The following is an 18,061-nucleotide window of genomic DNA, read 5'->3' as shown; positions in this document are numbered from 1 at the left end:
ACCCCTAGAAAAAAATAAGGTTTTTTTTTAATGATATAAAGCACAGATCTACATAGAGTACACATAAGCAGATATGCAGAATATTTTTAATACAAGTTGAGCTTGTATTAAATTCAAGCTGAAATGCATCTGAAATCTAAAATGCTCCAAAGTCTGAAACTTTTTGAGTGCTAATGTCATGCCACAAGTGGAAAACTCCCACACCTGACCTCCTGTGACAGGTCAGAGTCAAGACACTTTCGAAACTTTGTTTCATGCACAAGATTATTAAAAATACTGTATACCATTACTATGAGGCTATATGTATAAAGTGTATATGAAACAAATGAATTTTGTGTTTGGGCTTGGGTCCCATCCCCAAGATATGTCATTATGTATACACACATATTCCAAAAATCTGAAAAAACCTGAAATTTGAAACACTTCTGGTCCTAAGCATTTTGGATAAGGGATATGCAACCTGTATTAATGGGTCACGAGAAGAACAATTAGAAAAGAATGTCTAATTAGGCTCCTTAGGGGGATGATAATGAGCAACACCATCAGGTTAAACCGTCTCTTTAGAAGGATTTATCTTTAACAGAAGAAGCATATCCTTACTACTTTGCTTTTGTCCAGTTATAGTCTGCAGTATGAACAGCTTAATTCTTTTGTATCCTCTGATACTTGTCCCTTCTCCCCTTCCCCACATCTACTAGACAATAAATAACGTGGAAACATGGCCAGATCCATGTCCTTATTCTGTTCTGTTCCCTGCTAGTCCCATCTTCCTCTGGTTGTTTGGGTAACTGAACTGATTCTGCATTGATATTTAGGATACTATCCATGTCACAGACATGGCAATCTTACTGAATTCCTTGCCTTCACTTCTCTTTGCAGCAGGAGAAGAAATAACTGTTTACAGGTTGGAGGAGAGTTCCCCTTTAAACCTTGATAAAAGCGTGTCCTCTTGGTCTCAGCGTGGGAGAGCTGCGATGATACAGGTGTTGTCCCGAGAAGAGATGGATGGGGGCCTCCGTAAAGCTATGAGAGTCGTCAGCACTTGGTCTGAGGATGACATTCTCAAGCCGGGACAGGTTTTCATTGTCAAGTCCTTTCTTCCTGAGGTTGTGCGGACGTGGCATAAAATCTTCCAGGAGAGTACTGTGCTTCATCTTTGCCTCAGGGTAAGTCTGAAACTCAGAGACCCATAGCCCAGAGGGACAGGTCAAAGAAAAGAGATCTGGTTACATCCTTATCTGAGGCCGTTATCTTCCACCCAAAGGGGAGCCTATTATTTTTTAGAGGTGGTATTGTTTTGTAGGACTTTTGCTTTTGGGACAGGCAGTGGTGGGAGTTGAATAAGGCTAAAAATCACATTTGGGTAGCCTGTCCTAATTTCATGATCATAGCTGTACCACAGTAAACCAGTATTTTTATCAGTGCTCCCTATTTTGTAGGAAATTCAACAACAAAGAGCTGCTCAAAAATTGATCTATACCTTCAACCAAGTGAAACCACAAACCATTCCCTACACACCAAGGTAAGAAAATCTTGGCATCTTGGCCCTTTATTTTATGTAGGAATTTCTGTCTATCTCTTCTCAGCCCATTACTCATGAGAAATCTTATCCATGGGGAAATTCCCCGTGATCTTATTTTTGGATTCTTTCTTCCATAATTTCGGAGACTGACAAAAGGAGAATTAGAGACCCCAGAGATACCTTGGTGTTGATCAATGGACATAAACATGAGTGGAAAAGAGATTCAGAGGCTATAACTAAGATTTCAGTTATGGGAAACAGACAGATCTTGGGTGTTATTATTAATGTCCAGGGGCATTATGGCAGAAAAATTATTCTTATTGTAAGCATGGTTCTTCCCCCAATATCTTATAAAAGTAGGAATTTTGTAAGAATAAACTCTTGTTACTTTCACTTGAGTGTCTTTATACGCTTGGATTCATTTATTGAGACACAGATCATAATTTGGTGCTGGACTTAGAGTAAAGCTTCATTCTTTCATTTACAAGGAACTTTATAGAGCACAGCAAGAAAAGTTGGGTCTGGTACTCATGAAAGAGTTGGAAAGTTTCCTCAAAGTGAAGGGAGATGGGTAAGCATGGAAAAAAAAATTAACAATATTTGCATCCTATCCCTTCCATAGAAAGGGCAAGGGCATGTGCATTGAGGCTGCATCATACCAGGGTTAGGTAATCTTTCCTGCTGATGACTGCTCAGTAAGGTAAGTCCCACTTTTGCTGTATTGTGGGGATCAATGGCCTCTTTTTCCCTAACAGGTTCCTGGAAGTTTTCTTAATCTACTGCCATTCAGCCAACCAGTGGTTGACCATTGAGAAATATATGACAGGGGAGTTCCGGAAGTACAACAACAACAACGGTGATGAAATCACCCCCACAAGCACCCTGGAGGAGCTGATGTTGGCTTTCTCTCACTGGACCTATGAGTACACTCGGGGAGAGCTGCTGGTTTTAGATTTGCAAGGTGATTGATGATGTAGGATTTGATACAACAAGCATGAGGCAAAGTGTAAAGAGATGTTGCAAGAGCCAGGATGGGTAATATATGGAGTTGCTCTGTTTAGCTTTGAAGGGAGGTGGGCACATTTATTTCGAGACATTGTAAAGTGATAATCATGGAATCTGCTATGTTATTTCCCACTTAGGTAGAGGAAAAAATGTAGGCAGATGATTATCTGTTTAAAATGTAAAGACATCTAAATTTTTGAGCAAAATGAGAAATGATTTTTGTAACAAATTTTTCAGTTTTATGACTTCACCTTAGTCTTATGTTAATATTTAGGCATGCATTTATACGCATAGGAACTTTTAAATTCTGAGTGTTTTTCATGATTTTGAGCTTATTGCTTTAGCAATATATAATTTAGCTTGCTCTCTTTGCTGTGTCCCTTGTTATAACTGTTCATGAAAATACACAGACTGAGAGAGGCAACGCAGCACACTCTTATTTAATGGAAGCCTTTGATCAGCACATCTCCTGACTATCAACACCTCACATGTGACTTATAATCCTGCGTTACAAAACAGAGTATCTCCAGCAGGCTTTCCTAGCAGGGACAGAACAAAATATGTATTGAGGTCAAAGTTTAGTCCTTAGGCTCACTGACTGGGGCTTTGGTTTTAAATAAGAGATTTAGTCCAGGAAGTTTCCTAGAAGTTACCTCATTTAATCCTAGAAGCAGCACCTTGAGGTAAATATTATGGGAATTTAGGCCCAGAAACCTTAATGACTTGCCCAGAGTTGCACAGCTACTTAAGGGGGAGCCAGGATGCAGACTTAAGCTATTCTTAAGACATCCCTGTTCTTTTCTTTTCACTGCTCTTTTATTTCTTTCAAGAGTTTCATATGTAGAGGGTATAACCATCTTATGGTTTCTTTGAACAACTTGGGCCTTTTTCTTGTCCTGTCTGACTTTCCCAGCTCTCGGGTTCTGGGTTCTTGGAGGTTGGAGAGTGTAGAGATAAGCAGACAGTCCTGGGGCATCGTGAGCCACGTCTGCTAAGACTGCAAAGTCACTTTGATTGAAACTTGTGTCACATGCTCAAGGATGGGACACAAATTTTTAAACTACATACAAGTGCATTTTTTAAATGACATATAAGTGCTTCTGTCCTTTCAGATTGATGCTGCTCACAGAGTTGAATTATATTTCTAATTCAATTCAAACCCAATATTTTAGGAAGCAATATAAACAGAGTTAAAATGACCAAGTTGATTCAGCTTTTAAACCAGCAAGTACTTGATCCATATAAACCCAGAGCATTGATGCCCAAGGCATCTATTTTTGTAGCTCAAATTGGAGAGAGGTTGATTGTTTTCATCTGTGTTTGACTGTGCTTTGAGTTTTGGGTGGAGTTGTTTAAAAAAGAAAAACAGAAACACAAAACAAAACAACCAAAGAAAAACTTTAAGGAATTAATGATGACTCTTCAGTGTGTTTTGTATTCCACTTGAATAGGTTTTTGTTTAATGATGTTTATGTTTGGGGATTTTTATGTCTCTTAGTAATCCGAAGTAACATTAAACAGAACAAATGCTGTGTTGACAGTCTTGAGGGAAAAAGAGAATTAACTTTATTCTTTTACTGGGCAATTATGTGAATTGCAGAAATAGGCCACTCCAAATAAACGATGTCAAAACACTGACCTTCAAAGAAGGGAGGAGTGGACATCATAGAATGAGTGTGATGAAATTTGAGATACTTATCGGAGAGTTTTGGTCAATTGGTTAGACCTGGATTTATGGAAGAATGTGAATCCTATAATAGTAATTATGAACAGTTACACTACTACTACTAGCTAATATTTACTATGTTTGTGCCAGGCACTTGGCTAAAGGCTTATGTGCATTATTATATTTAATCCAAACCAGGTTGAAAAGGGAAAATAGAATGTAATTTTTAAAATCTCTTAATGGTTTTTGGTTCAGTTTTATATTGTCTTTAATTTATTTGTATTTCTAGTCTTTGGAGAGATGATGCACCTTGTCTGGGTGGTGTAAGTGGAGACAGAGGCTCACCAGCAGCAGTTAGGAGGAGGAGCTCTGGAGTTGCAATGCCAGAGTCTGACTTCTGGCTCCACTGTGAATTAGCTGCATAACACGGAGCAACCACTTTGAGTCCCACTTCCCTCATTTGTAAATGGGGAAAATAATATTAGGCACTTAAGCCACAGAGTTGTTAAGGGCAAGAATTGAGATAAGTTCCTGATACACAGCCTTCAGTAAATGTTAGTAATTGTTGCTGTTAGCATTAGTCTCTGTGTGACTCTTTAATGTGGAGGTTGATCTGCAGTTGCAGGCAGTCTGCCCTTAGCTGTGTGGTCCTGTTGGTGCTGCCGAGAGACTGCAGCCTCTGCTTCTATAGAAGAAGGCCCTGCTCGGGGTGCTGTGGTTCCCTACCGCTTTCAGAGAGAAGGAGTGTAAAACACTTGAGGAGTTTATTCTTTCAGTTTCTTTTCTTCTCCTCTTTGCTTTCTTCCAAGGGAGTACCAATAACTAACCCCAGAAGCTGCCACACCAGGCCAGAAACTGTACTCTAAGGAGAGACTTGACCAATTTCCAATCACTTGTAATTATGCTGAAGTTTTTTGGTCTCTCTCCACTTAAAAAATCCTACATGTGAGGGCCTGAATCATCATCATTAAAATCCAACATTTAGTTCCCAGCAACAGAAATTGAAAACAATTATATTTCAAATTCCAGTGGTTTATAGCATTTTTTAGCTCACTGTATTTTTCAACATTAATTTGGAGATATTAATATTGTTTTAGAGTTATTAATTTTCTATTCAACAAAGCAGTTTCCAGAACGGCAGCATTGGCATCCACGTCGTCATCATCATAAATTCTGCTACTACAAAAAAGGTAGCTCCTTTCCACCAATGTACAAGTTCATTGATGTACTCAAAGGTGGTTGGGATCAGAATGTCAATCTCTGAGTTCCTCATAAAGGCATGCCGCATATTACCTGACATGAGCATTTACTCTCTTGAAGTCAGTATTTGGGTATTTGGGGCTGCTCTTTTTTCTTTTCTTTTCATTTCTTTTCTTTTTCCTTCTCTTTTCTTTTTTCTCTTCTCTTCCCTTCTTTTCCCTTACCTTCTTTTCTTTTCTTTTTTCTTTCTTTCTTTCTTTTTTTTTTTTTTTTTTTTGGCGGGGGGACAAGGTCTCCCTGCGTAGCCAAGGCTGGCTGGAGTGCAGTCGGACAATCATGGCTCACTGCAGCCTCAGCCTTCCTGGGCTCAAACAATACTCCACCTCAGCTTCGCGAGTAGCTGGGACCACAGGCGTGTGCTGCCACACCTGGCCAATTTTTGTATGTGTAGTGATGGGGTTTCACTATGTTGGCCAGGCCAGTCTCAAACTCCTGGGCTCAAGAGATCTGCCTGCCTCTGCCTCCCCAAGTGCTGGGATTACAGGTGTGAGCCACCGTGCCTGGCCTATTCTCTATTGGTCTATTCTCTATTTTCACACATTGAAAGGTCCTTCTGCCATTTGTGTGCCCCAAACTATGTATATATTAATCTTTGGACTGTCAGATTGGGTTTAGGGGTATAAAGGTTTGTGGATACTCTTTACCCTCATTCTTATAAGGAGTTCTGTTCCTCTGGGAACATAGTACTTTAGGGAAATGAGATAATCAATCAGAAACGTGATTTTACTAGTGGTAAGGAAATAAAATTTCACTTCACAAGAAGTTCTTGATAGGAGAAAAATAATACGAGTAACAGTGAACATTTTTTCAGCTTCCTAGGGGCAGACACTTTGCTAAACAGTTTGTGTCCAGTAGTTCATTTAATCCTCTCAGTAACCCTGTAAGATAAGGCCCATTATTATTCACAATTTCAGATGACAAAACTGAGGTTCAGAGAGATTAAGGGAGCTATCCAGGTCACCCAATTTCAAGCTCTAGGTTATTTTTCTAAGGAAGTCAGTTTCATACGGTAAAAGTCTATAAGGATTACATTTTCTTATGAAAGGTTTAGTATATTGTAAAACATACAGACAATAGCAAAAATCTTTTTAAAACATACTGGCTAGAAAACATGAGTTTTCTCAACAAGTAGAAATACACTAAAATTTACAAATTTTATATAATGTTAAAATAATCTTCCCACAAGATTAGTTGCTTTCAAGCAAAGAGAAGCAGGGCTGATTAGAGAATGATCTCAGAAATCACTGGATTGTGCCCAAATCTTACTGGCTGGCTTGGAACATTTCCACCAGTGGAAATCAGCCTCCTCACCACTAGTATTTTATAAGATATTCACTTTAGGTGCTGATTCCTGTTTTGATAAATTTTAACTTTACATTGCACCTATGTTACCTTTTTAGGCTTTAGTGTCATCTTTTTTTCAAAGGTAAATTTTATTGAAGACTTATATACATTTAGAAAATTCACATAGCATAAGCATACATCTCAAAGAATTTTCACAACTGAATACACAGTTGTAATCATCACCGAGATCAATAATTTAGCGGTTTCTATTCTACTGTTTATGAGTAGAATAAAAGTATAAGTATGTGACCAGGCGTGGTGGCTCAGGCTTGTAATCCCAGCACTTTGGAAGGTCAAGGTGGGCAGATCATCTAAGGTCGGGAGATCAAGACCAGTTTGACCAACATGGAGAAGCCCTGTCTCTATTAAAAATACAAAATTAGCTGGGCATGGTGGCACATGCCTGTAGTCCAGCTACTCAGGAGGCTGAGGCAGGAGAATTGCTTGAACCCCGGAGGCGGAGGTTGTGATGAGCCGAGATCGTGCTACTGCACTCCAGCCTGGGCAACAAAAGCGAAACTCCATCTCAAAAAAAAAAAAAAAAAAAAGTGTAAGTGTGTGTCTCTTTGATGGAGCAGAGGTTGTACCTGCAAAACCACGCAGCACCATGCACCTTGCTGAGCACTGATGGAATCCATCCAAGGAGACCATAGACCAGTGTTAGGAACACAAACTTTGGCTCAGTGTTAATCCTGTTATGACCATGTATGGACTGTGCAACCTCTGACAGATGACATAATTGGTTTGGACATCGGTGTACTCATTGATGTAAATGAGGATAAAATGTAAAATGAGGCTATGAGGATAACACTTTTCTTTTATAATTGCTGAGAATTAGAGAAAATAAAATTAGAATATCTGATATATGCAAGTGGTAAATGAATGACAGATGCCACTATTAGTAACTGTGAACACACCACTAAAACAATCATTTACGGCCTAGAAGTTTATTATAACAGAGGGTTTGTGGGAAACAGCGCATTAACTAAAATTTTCAAACATTTCTGAACAATTTTTATAGTGCATTTAATTTACATGATTTTTTTGAGAATTAAAATATTTAATTTTTTTATATTTAGTTTTTATATATCGTTATATGTTTAGGGGGTACAAGTACAGATTTTTTTTACATGCTTTTTTTTTTTTTCTTTGAGGTGGAGTTAAGCTCTGCTGCCCAGGCTTGAGTGCAGTGGCGTGATCTCAACTCACTGCAACCTCTGCCTCTCTGGTTCAAATGATTCTTCTGCCTCAGCCTCCCAAGTAGCTGAGATTACAGGCAAGCGCCACCAAACCTGGCTAATTTTTGTACTTTTAGTAGAGATGGGGTTTCACCATGTTGGCCAGGCTGGTCTTGAACTCTTAATCTCAGGTCATCTGCCTGCCTCCACCTCCCAAAGAGCTGGGATTACAGGTGTGAGCCACCGTGCCCAGCCAAATTTCTTACATGCCAGTATTGCTTAGTGGTGAAGTATGGGCTCATGATGTTTGATTTACTACAGAGTGACTGTGAGTTTTAAATTAAGAAATTAGAATTTAATTATTATTTTCTTGAATTTCTAAGAAAATGAAATCTCCATTTGCTAAATGAATTTTGTTTCTTCTTTTGAGGTGTTGGAGAAAATTTGACAGATCCATCTGTTATAAAACCTGAAGTCAAACAGTAAGTTATGTGTTATCATTTAGAAAATTGCATTTAACACATAGTAAATGGTTTTAAAAATAATTTACAAACATATATGTTCCCTGCCTAGATTCTAGAAAGGTTTTTAGGTAGCTTATGTATATAGACCAAAAACAATATGATTATAAAAAAGCATAGGTTAGGAAATGGGGGTAAAAAGAAAATACAGAAATATGTAAAATGATATTAAATCTGCAGTTAGATTTGTACACATAAATGGAAATTATAAGGACTAATGCAAATTCGACTGGGTTTCCAATGTGTAAGTTTAGCTTCTGCGGGTTTGATGTGAGAACAATGTCATAGCCGAAGCACAGTTTCCTTTGTTGTCTTCACAATGGAGTCATTGCATCTTATCATGGGCAGCATCTTCCATCATATGCTTATAAAATGAAAGCTGAGGGCATAAAGTGTGCTATTTAGTAACAGCAAATCTTACGAGAGGACAAAACAATGGAGTTTAAATATGAACCATCAGATAATCTGACTTAATTAAGATCTGAATTTTAAATTCTATAGAGAGATGACTCAACCTGTCCCTTGAATTCCCATGGAATTTTATCCCAGAAGCAGGCTTTTGGGAAGACTTGGCAGTAAAGGATCTCAGGTTGTATTCTTGTATTAAAGGTGGGGTAGAAAGAAGTGATGGTGAGGGTTAAACACTGATCAATATGGCAGGCAACAATGGTTCTCAAATAAGAGTTTACATCACAGTCACCAGGAGAGCCTGTGAAAACACAGATTGCTGGGCCCCACTCCCAGAGTTTCTGCTTCAGTAGGTTTGGGGTAGGGCCAAATAATCTGCATTTCTTACAAGTTCCCAGGGAATTATGATGCTGCTGGTCCAGAGACCACTCTTGAGAACTGCCAGCATACATTTTTACTTCTTAGTTGTCATAATTGTGTACACTTGGCCCCTGGGTAGTAGTTATATGTATATAACTACATAAGTGGGCAATCAATAAAATCTGAAATTTTTACTTTCCCTCCCCAAGAACTCATAAATATTCACTGCTTTAGTGCTCTGTTATTTTACTGAGTGATTTAATCTAAATATGTAGGCTTCTATGCAAAGAGGCCCATCTAAAAGTGTATTAGATATTTAATTGGACTAGGTGAACTAGAGAAAATAAAGGTGATCCGTATTGAACATACACATCTAATTCCTATGATATTTATTTGACTGTGGCATCCATGTTACCACGCTTAGGTACATAAAGACTTTATTATTTTTCACTTAAGCTCTGCTAAAGTGTTTTAGCTAAGAATATTATTTCTTCAGTAGCCCTGTATGCCTAAGGGTTAGTAGTAGGAATCTTATACTAAAAGTACTTTATAATTTTGCAGTGGAAATTTTTTGCATATATAATGAACGAAGTTTATGTATATCCCATCTATCATTTATTAAATTTTGACCTTGGCATATGTCACTTAATATGACCTGAATATTCTATCATTTAGAATTCTAAGATTATATTATCCCCCTTGACAGGTAGGTATTTAATTGCATGCTATAGGCCAGTGGGCCTCAATTTCTATTAAAGTCACCTGGGGAACTTAAAAAAAATTGCCAAGGATTGGCATCAAATTAGAATCTCTGAAGATAGGGCTCTGATGTCTGTATTTTTTTTAAGTTCCTCATGTGATTCCACGGGCAACCAGGGTTGAGAAACTCTGTCTTCTGGCAACTTTATTTTTTTATGACTTAAGGATAGTAACTCTGGAAACTGATAGGACGGCTTCGTTGTGGCCTGCCTGGTTTTGTGGGGTGACCCAATTTTGGATGCAGTTGGCCTTCATGGTCAAGATAACAAGAACTACTATTTTCTCATGCTCATGAGGAATTATGTCCGATTAGTTCCATGGGGCTCACATTTCGAATGCCTTACGTGTCTGAAGCACTTGCTACACGAAGCACGGGACATGGACCAACAAGGTCAGCATCATCGGGAAGAGGGTTAGACATGCAGTATCTCAGGACCCTGCCCAGACATACTGAATCAAAATCTGAACTTCCACAAGATCCTCAGGTGATCCGGTGTGAATTAAAGTTGGGGAAGCACTGATTTAAGCAAGTGCTTTCACACGTTATTTATTTTAACTTTTGCAACAACAATGAAAGGAAGCATTTTCAATCCCAGTTCACAAATGAGAAAACTTAGGCTCAGTGAAGATGGTAACTTTCCTATGAGGAGAAGGGGTCAATGAAAGGACAACCCTCTACCAAAAGAGAAGATATTCTTGTGGTGGAAATTCTCATATCGTTTCAAGTGCTTATTGTCTCTTAACTTTCCCTAACCTTCTGCCTTGGTTATTGGTCATTTGGGATTACAGTTTTTTAGCTTGCTGCTTTGATAGTTTTGGGCATTTGACAAGTATGAAATGATGATGAGATGTTCTTTAGTAAATCTATGTATAGATGGCACTAATTAGCGTTTCCTCGCATGTGGAACCAAGCTACCACCTGCTTTTCCTGTGTTGTGAAAAATCTGGAAAACAGCTACTTGTATTTTTTTTAAAACCTGGTTATCTAAGACTGCAAGGCTCTAGGCGTGCTGTAGCGGGTAGATGCAAATGAATTTCCCTACGACTCCCCTTCATTCTCCCCTGCACTGGGAGTGGTCGAACTCCTGCTATATGCATTTTGTAGTAATTTTGATTCTTTTGTCTTAACTTTCCCAGAGCTCATAGAGGGAAATCATGTAACTTACAGCTTTTATCTGAGATTTAGCGTTGCATCTCTAAGTTGGGGATTTTTGTGTGTTACTGGGAGAAAGAAATGGCAGGTATTGAAAGCAAATGAATGAAATATTCTAACAGGGTCATGTTGGAGAGACTATGAAAAGGCATTCTTCAATGTAAACGACTAAAATAACACTGTTTCACTTTATTGGCATCGTAGAATCCCAGTCTAAATGCTGAGTGCTTTGACTTTTTGGCCACCTTCAGTTTCACCTTATTGAAGTGGTACCTTACCAGATGGACAGAGAGAGAGGAATAGTTAACAAGAGGCAGCTTATGCAGCCGGGTAAATACCACCAGAGCTGTGCTCTGTAAGAGCGATTGAGTGGCCAGGAAAGTTAATCCTGGGTGTCTGTTCACTTGGTCTTCCCGAGAGATTTCCTCCACCTACTCGCCTCGGAGCAAAGAGGCGATCTGAGATCAAATTGACATCAGCCCTCATTCTGAGCTTGGCACATCTTCAGAGCAGCTACTGTTATTCTGCCAAAAGGAAGTGGAAATTGAGATAAATGTTTCAATCCTTGGATGGAAAAAAGTCCATTTTTACACCACGTCCCTTTTGAAAAACCGCATTCCTTAGAAGCGAAGTTTATTGTTTCCTTTTGTGATAGTTTGCTTTTCTTTTTTCTTAAGACGTGGTATTTAAGAGCGGTAATTGAGTTCAGATTTTAAAATGTGCTGTTTCCACTCTGCATGTCATTAAAATAAAATATTAGCTTTCATAAAGTTTCTTGGGAAATGTTTCTGGTGTGCTCTGCTCTGTGGTGTGCTGTGTCAACATCCAAAGAATGATGGTCGCCTTTGATATGATAACGGATGAACACTGATCTTAGAATCTGCTGGGGATTTGTTATGATTATAGAGTATTCAAAAGGTGCCTTATATATACTGATTCTATTTGTAACTCTGTCACCTACATCGAGCATATGTACTTTACTTCCACCAACACATTGTGTCATAGTCTTGTCTTTCCACAAAAAGCCCAGCTAGAGCAGTTTGCCGGAGAGCAAGTGGCTTTGAAAGAGCCATGAGTACGGATCTAGGGTTTAGTCGGGTATTTGTTTTTGAGGATGGTTATTTTCAGAAAAGTATTTGGGTTGGAAGCAATGTCTATGCATCGTTTTAGAAGGCGTGTCCCAAAAGCAAATGTATTTTACTTTATATCTTACCTTTGGGGTATTCTAGTAGAACATTTGGTAATGAATGCCACTCTTTCACCCCATATGCATTAAAAAGGATTTCACTGTATTTTGTTTTAATGTGGTACATAGAAAATTCACTCTTCTATCAGATTAGCGTTGAAATGCGTTTCACAGTAGGTCTTGGAGTTGGGAACAAAGATTTAAGTGCATTTGAATTTTAAATTTGCAAACCTAACATTGTTGTTTCCCCAAAGTGCTCTGTTCTTTGTTGGCTCCTTCAAGTTTACTGGGTTACTATGGGATACTGTTCGGTATCTCAGAGAATCCTAGTTGAGCTCCTTTTTCTTAGCTGTGATCTAATTGATATTCTGATATTTCCTCTAGATCAAGAGGAATGGTGTTTGGACCGGCCAATTTGGGGGAAGATGCAATTAGAAACTTCATTGCAAAACATAATTGTAACTCCTGCTGCCGGAAGCTCAAACTCCCGGGTATGCCACTAACAGTTCTGTTTTTCTCTAAGTAAATCTCTCATAGAACAACATCCTTTGTAACCTGGGATAAAGTAGAGAATTGTAATCACATTTTTATCTCATTCACAGTCATTCGCAGGGCCTGACTTTCTGACTGCAAAATTTTCAAGTCTCTAAAGGGATTAAAAGGACAGGGATTTACTTTGGGTTCTGCCAAAATGTGATAAAACAACATGGGGCCCAATAGTTGTCACAGTCACTCCAAAGGAAAAGTTCCACTGACTTTAAATGGGATGAAATCTGACCGAGGCAGGTCTTTGCCCTCCCCACCCCCCACTTTGGGTCCTGCCAGCTGCCGATGGCCTCAGGGTGTTGTCCACAGCTTTTCTATTTCTATTCTATTCTAATTTACCCACTGGGTACTTGGGAGGGTGTGGTATGGAGGGAAATGACACCTTCAATCAAAGTAGTGCTTTTTACTGTAAAAATCTGCTACTTTAAACACACATTGCAACATGTATTTTTAAAAATCTGATTTGATAACATGACATACTTAAAAATTCCTACTATAAAAGCAAGCAGCTGGAGGCCTGTGCCCTCCAAATGGGCAGTCCCAGCCCTGTTGCATTCCTTTTTTTGTCCCAGAAGGGAAGCATCATGTGTACCTCAGCTTGCCTACTACTTTTGCTCACACCAAACTTGTCCTTACAGTGGGATTTCATATATCTTAAGCGATTAGCTCTTCTTACCTTATAATAAATGATCATACCCTGAATTTGAAGTCAGTGAAAGAGCACCATCCATCGTAACCTGGGATGGGACAGGTGTAAATTTACAACAAACAAAGGTGATTTTTTTTTTTTTGAGACGGAGTCTCACTATGTCGCCCAGGCTGGAGTGCAGTGTCGCAGTCTCGGCTCACTGCAACCTCCGCCTCCTGGGTTCAAGCGATTCTCCTGCCTCAGCTTCCTGAGTAGCTGGGACTACAGGCGCTCATCACCACGCCCAGCTAATTTTTTGTATTTTTAGTAGAGATGGGGTTTCATCATGTTGGCCAGGATGGTCTCAAACTCCTGACCTCGTGATTCGCTCACCTCAGCCTCCCCCAAAGTGCTGGGATTACAGGTATGAGCCACCGCGCCCAGCCACAAGGGTGATTTCCAATCTTGTTAGAGTTAGAGGTAGGGGGAGCTTCTGTGGTGAAGGCATAGAGAGACAGAGCTGGAGCAGGCTTCCAGTTCCACTGGGAATATAGTGGTCAGTCAGCAATGGGGAGATCAAAATGCAGCAGTCAGAGAGGGGAGGGCCATAACTCTCACAACTGGCCAGGACTCACTCTCACAAATCACATACCTGACGTGGCAAAGAGATTGTGCACAACCGAGCTGCCCACTGGCTTCTCTGGTCAAAAGGAGCTCAGGAAGGGGCTGGGAATGGACTGAGAGTCATCAGGACCTCTAGGTAAGGGCCCTCTGGAAGGCAGGAGCTGACAACGATCAGAGTCATTCCTTGATGGCAGGCTGGAGTCCGGCTCATTCACTCAGCATCCTCCAGTACTGTCCTTTTCCCAGGTCTGATTCATTCTTACCCTGGAAGGGTAGCCTGCATTCTACATCTAAGGAGATGTAGGACTACATCCAAGGAGCCAGGACACAGGGAGACTTGAGACAGAACTCACTGCTTCCAATCCTTGAGCTCAGTTAGTAGTCCTGTAGGATTAAGCTTGAGATAATTTTTTTTGCATTACACTGGTAGGTGTTTTGTTTGTTTGTTTGAAACAGAGTTTTGCTCTTGTCGCCCAGGCTGGAGTATAGTGGGGCAATCTTGGCTCACTGCAACCTCCGCCTCCCGGGTTCAAGTGATTCTCCTGCCTCAGCCTTCCGAGTAGCTGGGATTACAGGTGCCTGTCGCCACGCCCAGTTAATTTTTGTATTTTTAGTAGAGATGGGGTTTCACCATGTTGGCCAGGCTTGTCTCGAACTCTTGACATCAGGTTATCCACCTGCCTCGGCCTCCCAAAGTGCTGGGATTACAGGCGTGATAGACTGGTAGGTTTTGAGTAATTCAGCAATTCCACCATCTCTAGTCCTAATTCATCTTTTCTTTCAAAACCTTAGTTTTTGACCGACATTTAAGTGGAAATAAGAAATATCCTTGTTTATTCAGACATTCGGTAATCTAAATAAAAAAAGAGTTTTGTCTGGAAAATAGGATTAGAGGTAATTTTTCATTTTTGTTTGATTACATTTCCCTTCATTTTTTTTTTTTATATGAGAGGCAGTTTAGGATAGTATAAAGGGCATAGGCTCTGTAGTCAGAGAGACTGAACTCACATTTCAGTTCTGCTTTTTACCAGCTATATGACCTTGGGCTTCAGTTTCCTCTTCTGTAAAACAGGCATAAGAGCACCTGTTTCATAAAGTTTGTGTGAAGATTGAATTATGTAGTATACGTATTAGTCTGTTTTTATGCTGTTGATAAAGAAAATACCTGAGACTGGGCAATTTATAAGAGAAAGAGGTTTAATGAGCTTACAGTTTCACATGGCTAGGAGGCCTCACAATCATGGCAGAAGACAAGGAGGAACAAGTCACTTCTCACATGGATGGCAGCAGGCAAAGAGAGCTTGTGTAGGGAACCTCTCGTTTTTAAAACTATCAGATCTTGTGAGACTCATTCACTATCACGAAAAGAGTGCAGGAAATATCCATCCCCATAATTCAGTCACCTCCCACTGGATTCCCCCCATGACGTGGGAATTGTGGGAGTTACAAGTCAAGACGAAATTTGGGGAGGGGACACAGCCAAACCATATCAACATACATGTTCAATAAATGTTGATTGTTTTATTATTAATATATAATATGTATTAGTTTTATGTCCACATAATCCTCATTTAGCATTAAAAATACTATAAGAAATTCATGTTCTAGGCTAGCAAATACAATCAGTATAGCACAAAAAGGTCACAAACATTTTAACCCCATTTTCCTCCATACCTATCTTACAAAGGTTATGCCTCTTAATATTTTCTTTTAACTTTTTTCTTTTCAAATGGAAGGAGGGCTTAGGAAGCATAGGATCTGATAACTGGATAGAACTTTTACTGGCTGTACCAAACCTGAGGTGCAGGTTTTGTCACAGAAAGCTGACCACTGAGATGAGGAGTCAGCCTTCTTGGCTGACCTCTCTGCCTCTGCCTGTCATTCAACAGTAAAATGCCCCATTTCCCATTTGGTCTCACTTAACTCTGGCCAGATTATGCCTTATAGGGCACTGTGTATTGAAGCAAGCAACCAAGTCTTTCTTCCCTGCCCCCATAAACAGCGCCCAAACAGCATAGGGAAGGGAGAGGGGATATTGGGGTGGGAAAGGAGGCTTAATTTAGACATGGTCGAGGGTTTGAGTTCCACATATCTATGGTCTGAGGAAGAGGAGATCTCTCTGAACACTTGGCAGTCTAAAGTCCCATTTGTCTTCATGAGCAGTAGGTTCTTGGGGATCCACTATAACCTTTTTACTTGTCCTCCTTGCAGATTTAAAAAGAAATGACTATTCCCCTGAAAGGATAAATTCCACCTTTGGACTTGAGATAAAAATAGAATCAGCTGAGGAGCCTCCAGCAAGGGAGAGGGGTAGAAATTCCCCAGAAGATGATATGCAACTATAAAAAGGGAGGAGCAAGAAGATCCCAGTGCTTGCCCTGCCTGCCAGGAACTCTGTGATAACATAGATTGATTGATGTGACATTGATTACATCAGCATCTCCTTGGAACACGCCTTCTGAGCCTCACATCTCCTTCTGTCCAAAGGCCTCATTGGTATATGATCAATGGGTTCTCCTAGACACTGACCTCTGTCCAGGGCACTTTGCAGCTCCATCCTCAAGTTCCACACGAAGACGCTTGGATGAGTCAGCTGGGAATATTTTTCTTGTATACCTCATTGCTTTAGCTGGTCTCTTGGAACCTTGGAGCAGAATCCTGCACATTAAAGGATGGGGTGAGGGGGAGATACATTTATTTTATTTTCTTACTATGTATGCAGACCGGACCCCCTACTACTGTTTGTCACCTCACCCACAGATTGTATTTATATCTATATATATGTTCATAAAAAGTTATGTGATTTCCTCCTCTGTCTTTTCCACGGCATAGGACTTTGAATAGCAATGATAGGAAAAACAGTGGAATGAGGGTGGATTTGCACAGATTGGAGCACATTCCTGCACAGACTACCAAGTATACTGGCGAAATCTAGATGGGTTTCAGATATTGTCAGTGAATCATATAATGCCTGGATATTTCAGGTTTCTGTAAAAGAAAGGGAAATTTAAAACAAATACCCTTCCATATATAATATATACAGTATACATGGGGTATACATTGTTTTTATATATATATATATATATTTTTTTTTTTTTTTTTTTGAGATGGAGTGTTACTCTTTTGGCCCAGGCTAGAGTGCAATGGTGCGATCTCGGCTCACTTCAACCTCTGCCTCCCAGGCTTAAGTGATTCTTGTGCCTCAGCCTCCCGAGTAGCTGGGACTACAGGTGTGCACCACCATGCCTGGCTAATTTTGTATTTCTAGTAGAGGCGGGGTTTCACCACGTTAGCCAGGCTGGTCTCAAACTCCTGACCTTAGGTAATCTGCCTGCTTGGCTTCCCAAAGTGCTGGGATTACAGGCGTGAGCCACTGCACCTGGCCTATTTTTTTTTTTAAACAAGAGAACAAGTATATGAAGAACTGGAAATTACTAAAAAAGGGTTTCCCTTCCTTTAAGCACAGGGGTACAATTAGTTAGGAGTTGACTAGCTCAGCCTGTAAAACACCACTCCTCTTTCCAAAGTTGTATATATAATATTGAAGGTTAAATTACTCTATGTAAGGTCCTATGAAGAAAGATACGGTTTCAGACTGAAAACATGTTTCACAGGTGTTTGCTTCCTTCCAGGGCAGAGTCCCTATTCCCCTGGAGTAAAGAATGTATATATATTTTGAAATACGGCTGAGAACATGTCATTGGTTTATGAGGCCCAAGGTGAAGGACTCCTGGAAGCCACACTGTGTAGCGTATTTGAGGGATCAGTCATCCCTCTTGTATGCTGGGCCTGGTTGCCCTACCTCGAACAAGTACCAACTTTTTACATAAGGAGAGATTGGGGGCTGGGAGTCCTCTCCGCATCCTATTGCATCCCCTTTCTTATTATAAGGTGCCCCAGT

General features: G+C 40.0%; 1 protein-coding gene across 35 annotated transcripts in view; it reads left to right on the top strand.

Annotated features, from left to right (window-relative positions):
* Positions 1-16,967, top strand: part of TRPM6 (transient receptor potential cation channel subfamily M member 6) — a 196,124-nt gene extending 179,157 nt beyond the window's left edge. For 33 of the 35 annotated variants that reach the window (XM_077966225.1, XM_077966218.1, XM_077966235.1 and 30 more), the window contains 6 exons: positions 880-1,166; positions 1,440-1,522; positions 2,278-2,483; positions 8,406-8,457; positions 12,747-12,853; positions 16,372-16,967. In XM_077966225.1, coding sequence (XP_077822351.1) covers positions 880-1,166; positions 1,440-1,522; positions 2,278-2,483; positions 8,406-8,457; positions 12,747-12,853; positions 16,372-16,505 — 869 coding nt within the window. In that variant the 3' untranslated portion in view covers positions 16,506-16,967. The remainder of the gene's footprint in view (positions 1-879; positions 1,167-1,439; positions 1,523-2,277; positions 2,484-8,405; positions 8,458-12,746; positions 12,854-16,371) is intronic. The other 2 variants (XM_077966231.1, XM_077966221.1) reach the window with 1 other exon arrangement.
* The last annotated feature ends 1,094 nt before the right edge of the window (positions 16,968-18,061 follow it).

The sequence above is a fragment of the Macaca mulatta genome, chromosome 15, assembly GCF_049350105.2.
Source record: "Macaca mulatta isolate MMU2019108-1 chromosome 15, T2T-MMU8v2.0, whole genome shotgun sequence".
In the NCBI taxonomy this organism is placed as follows: domain Eukaryota; kingdom Metazoa; phylum Chordata; class Mammalia; order Primates; family Cercopithecidae; genus Macaca; species Macaca mulatta.
Note: the sequence above shows the minus strand (reverse complement) of the source record. Positions and strands in the feature narration are given on the sequence as shown.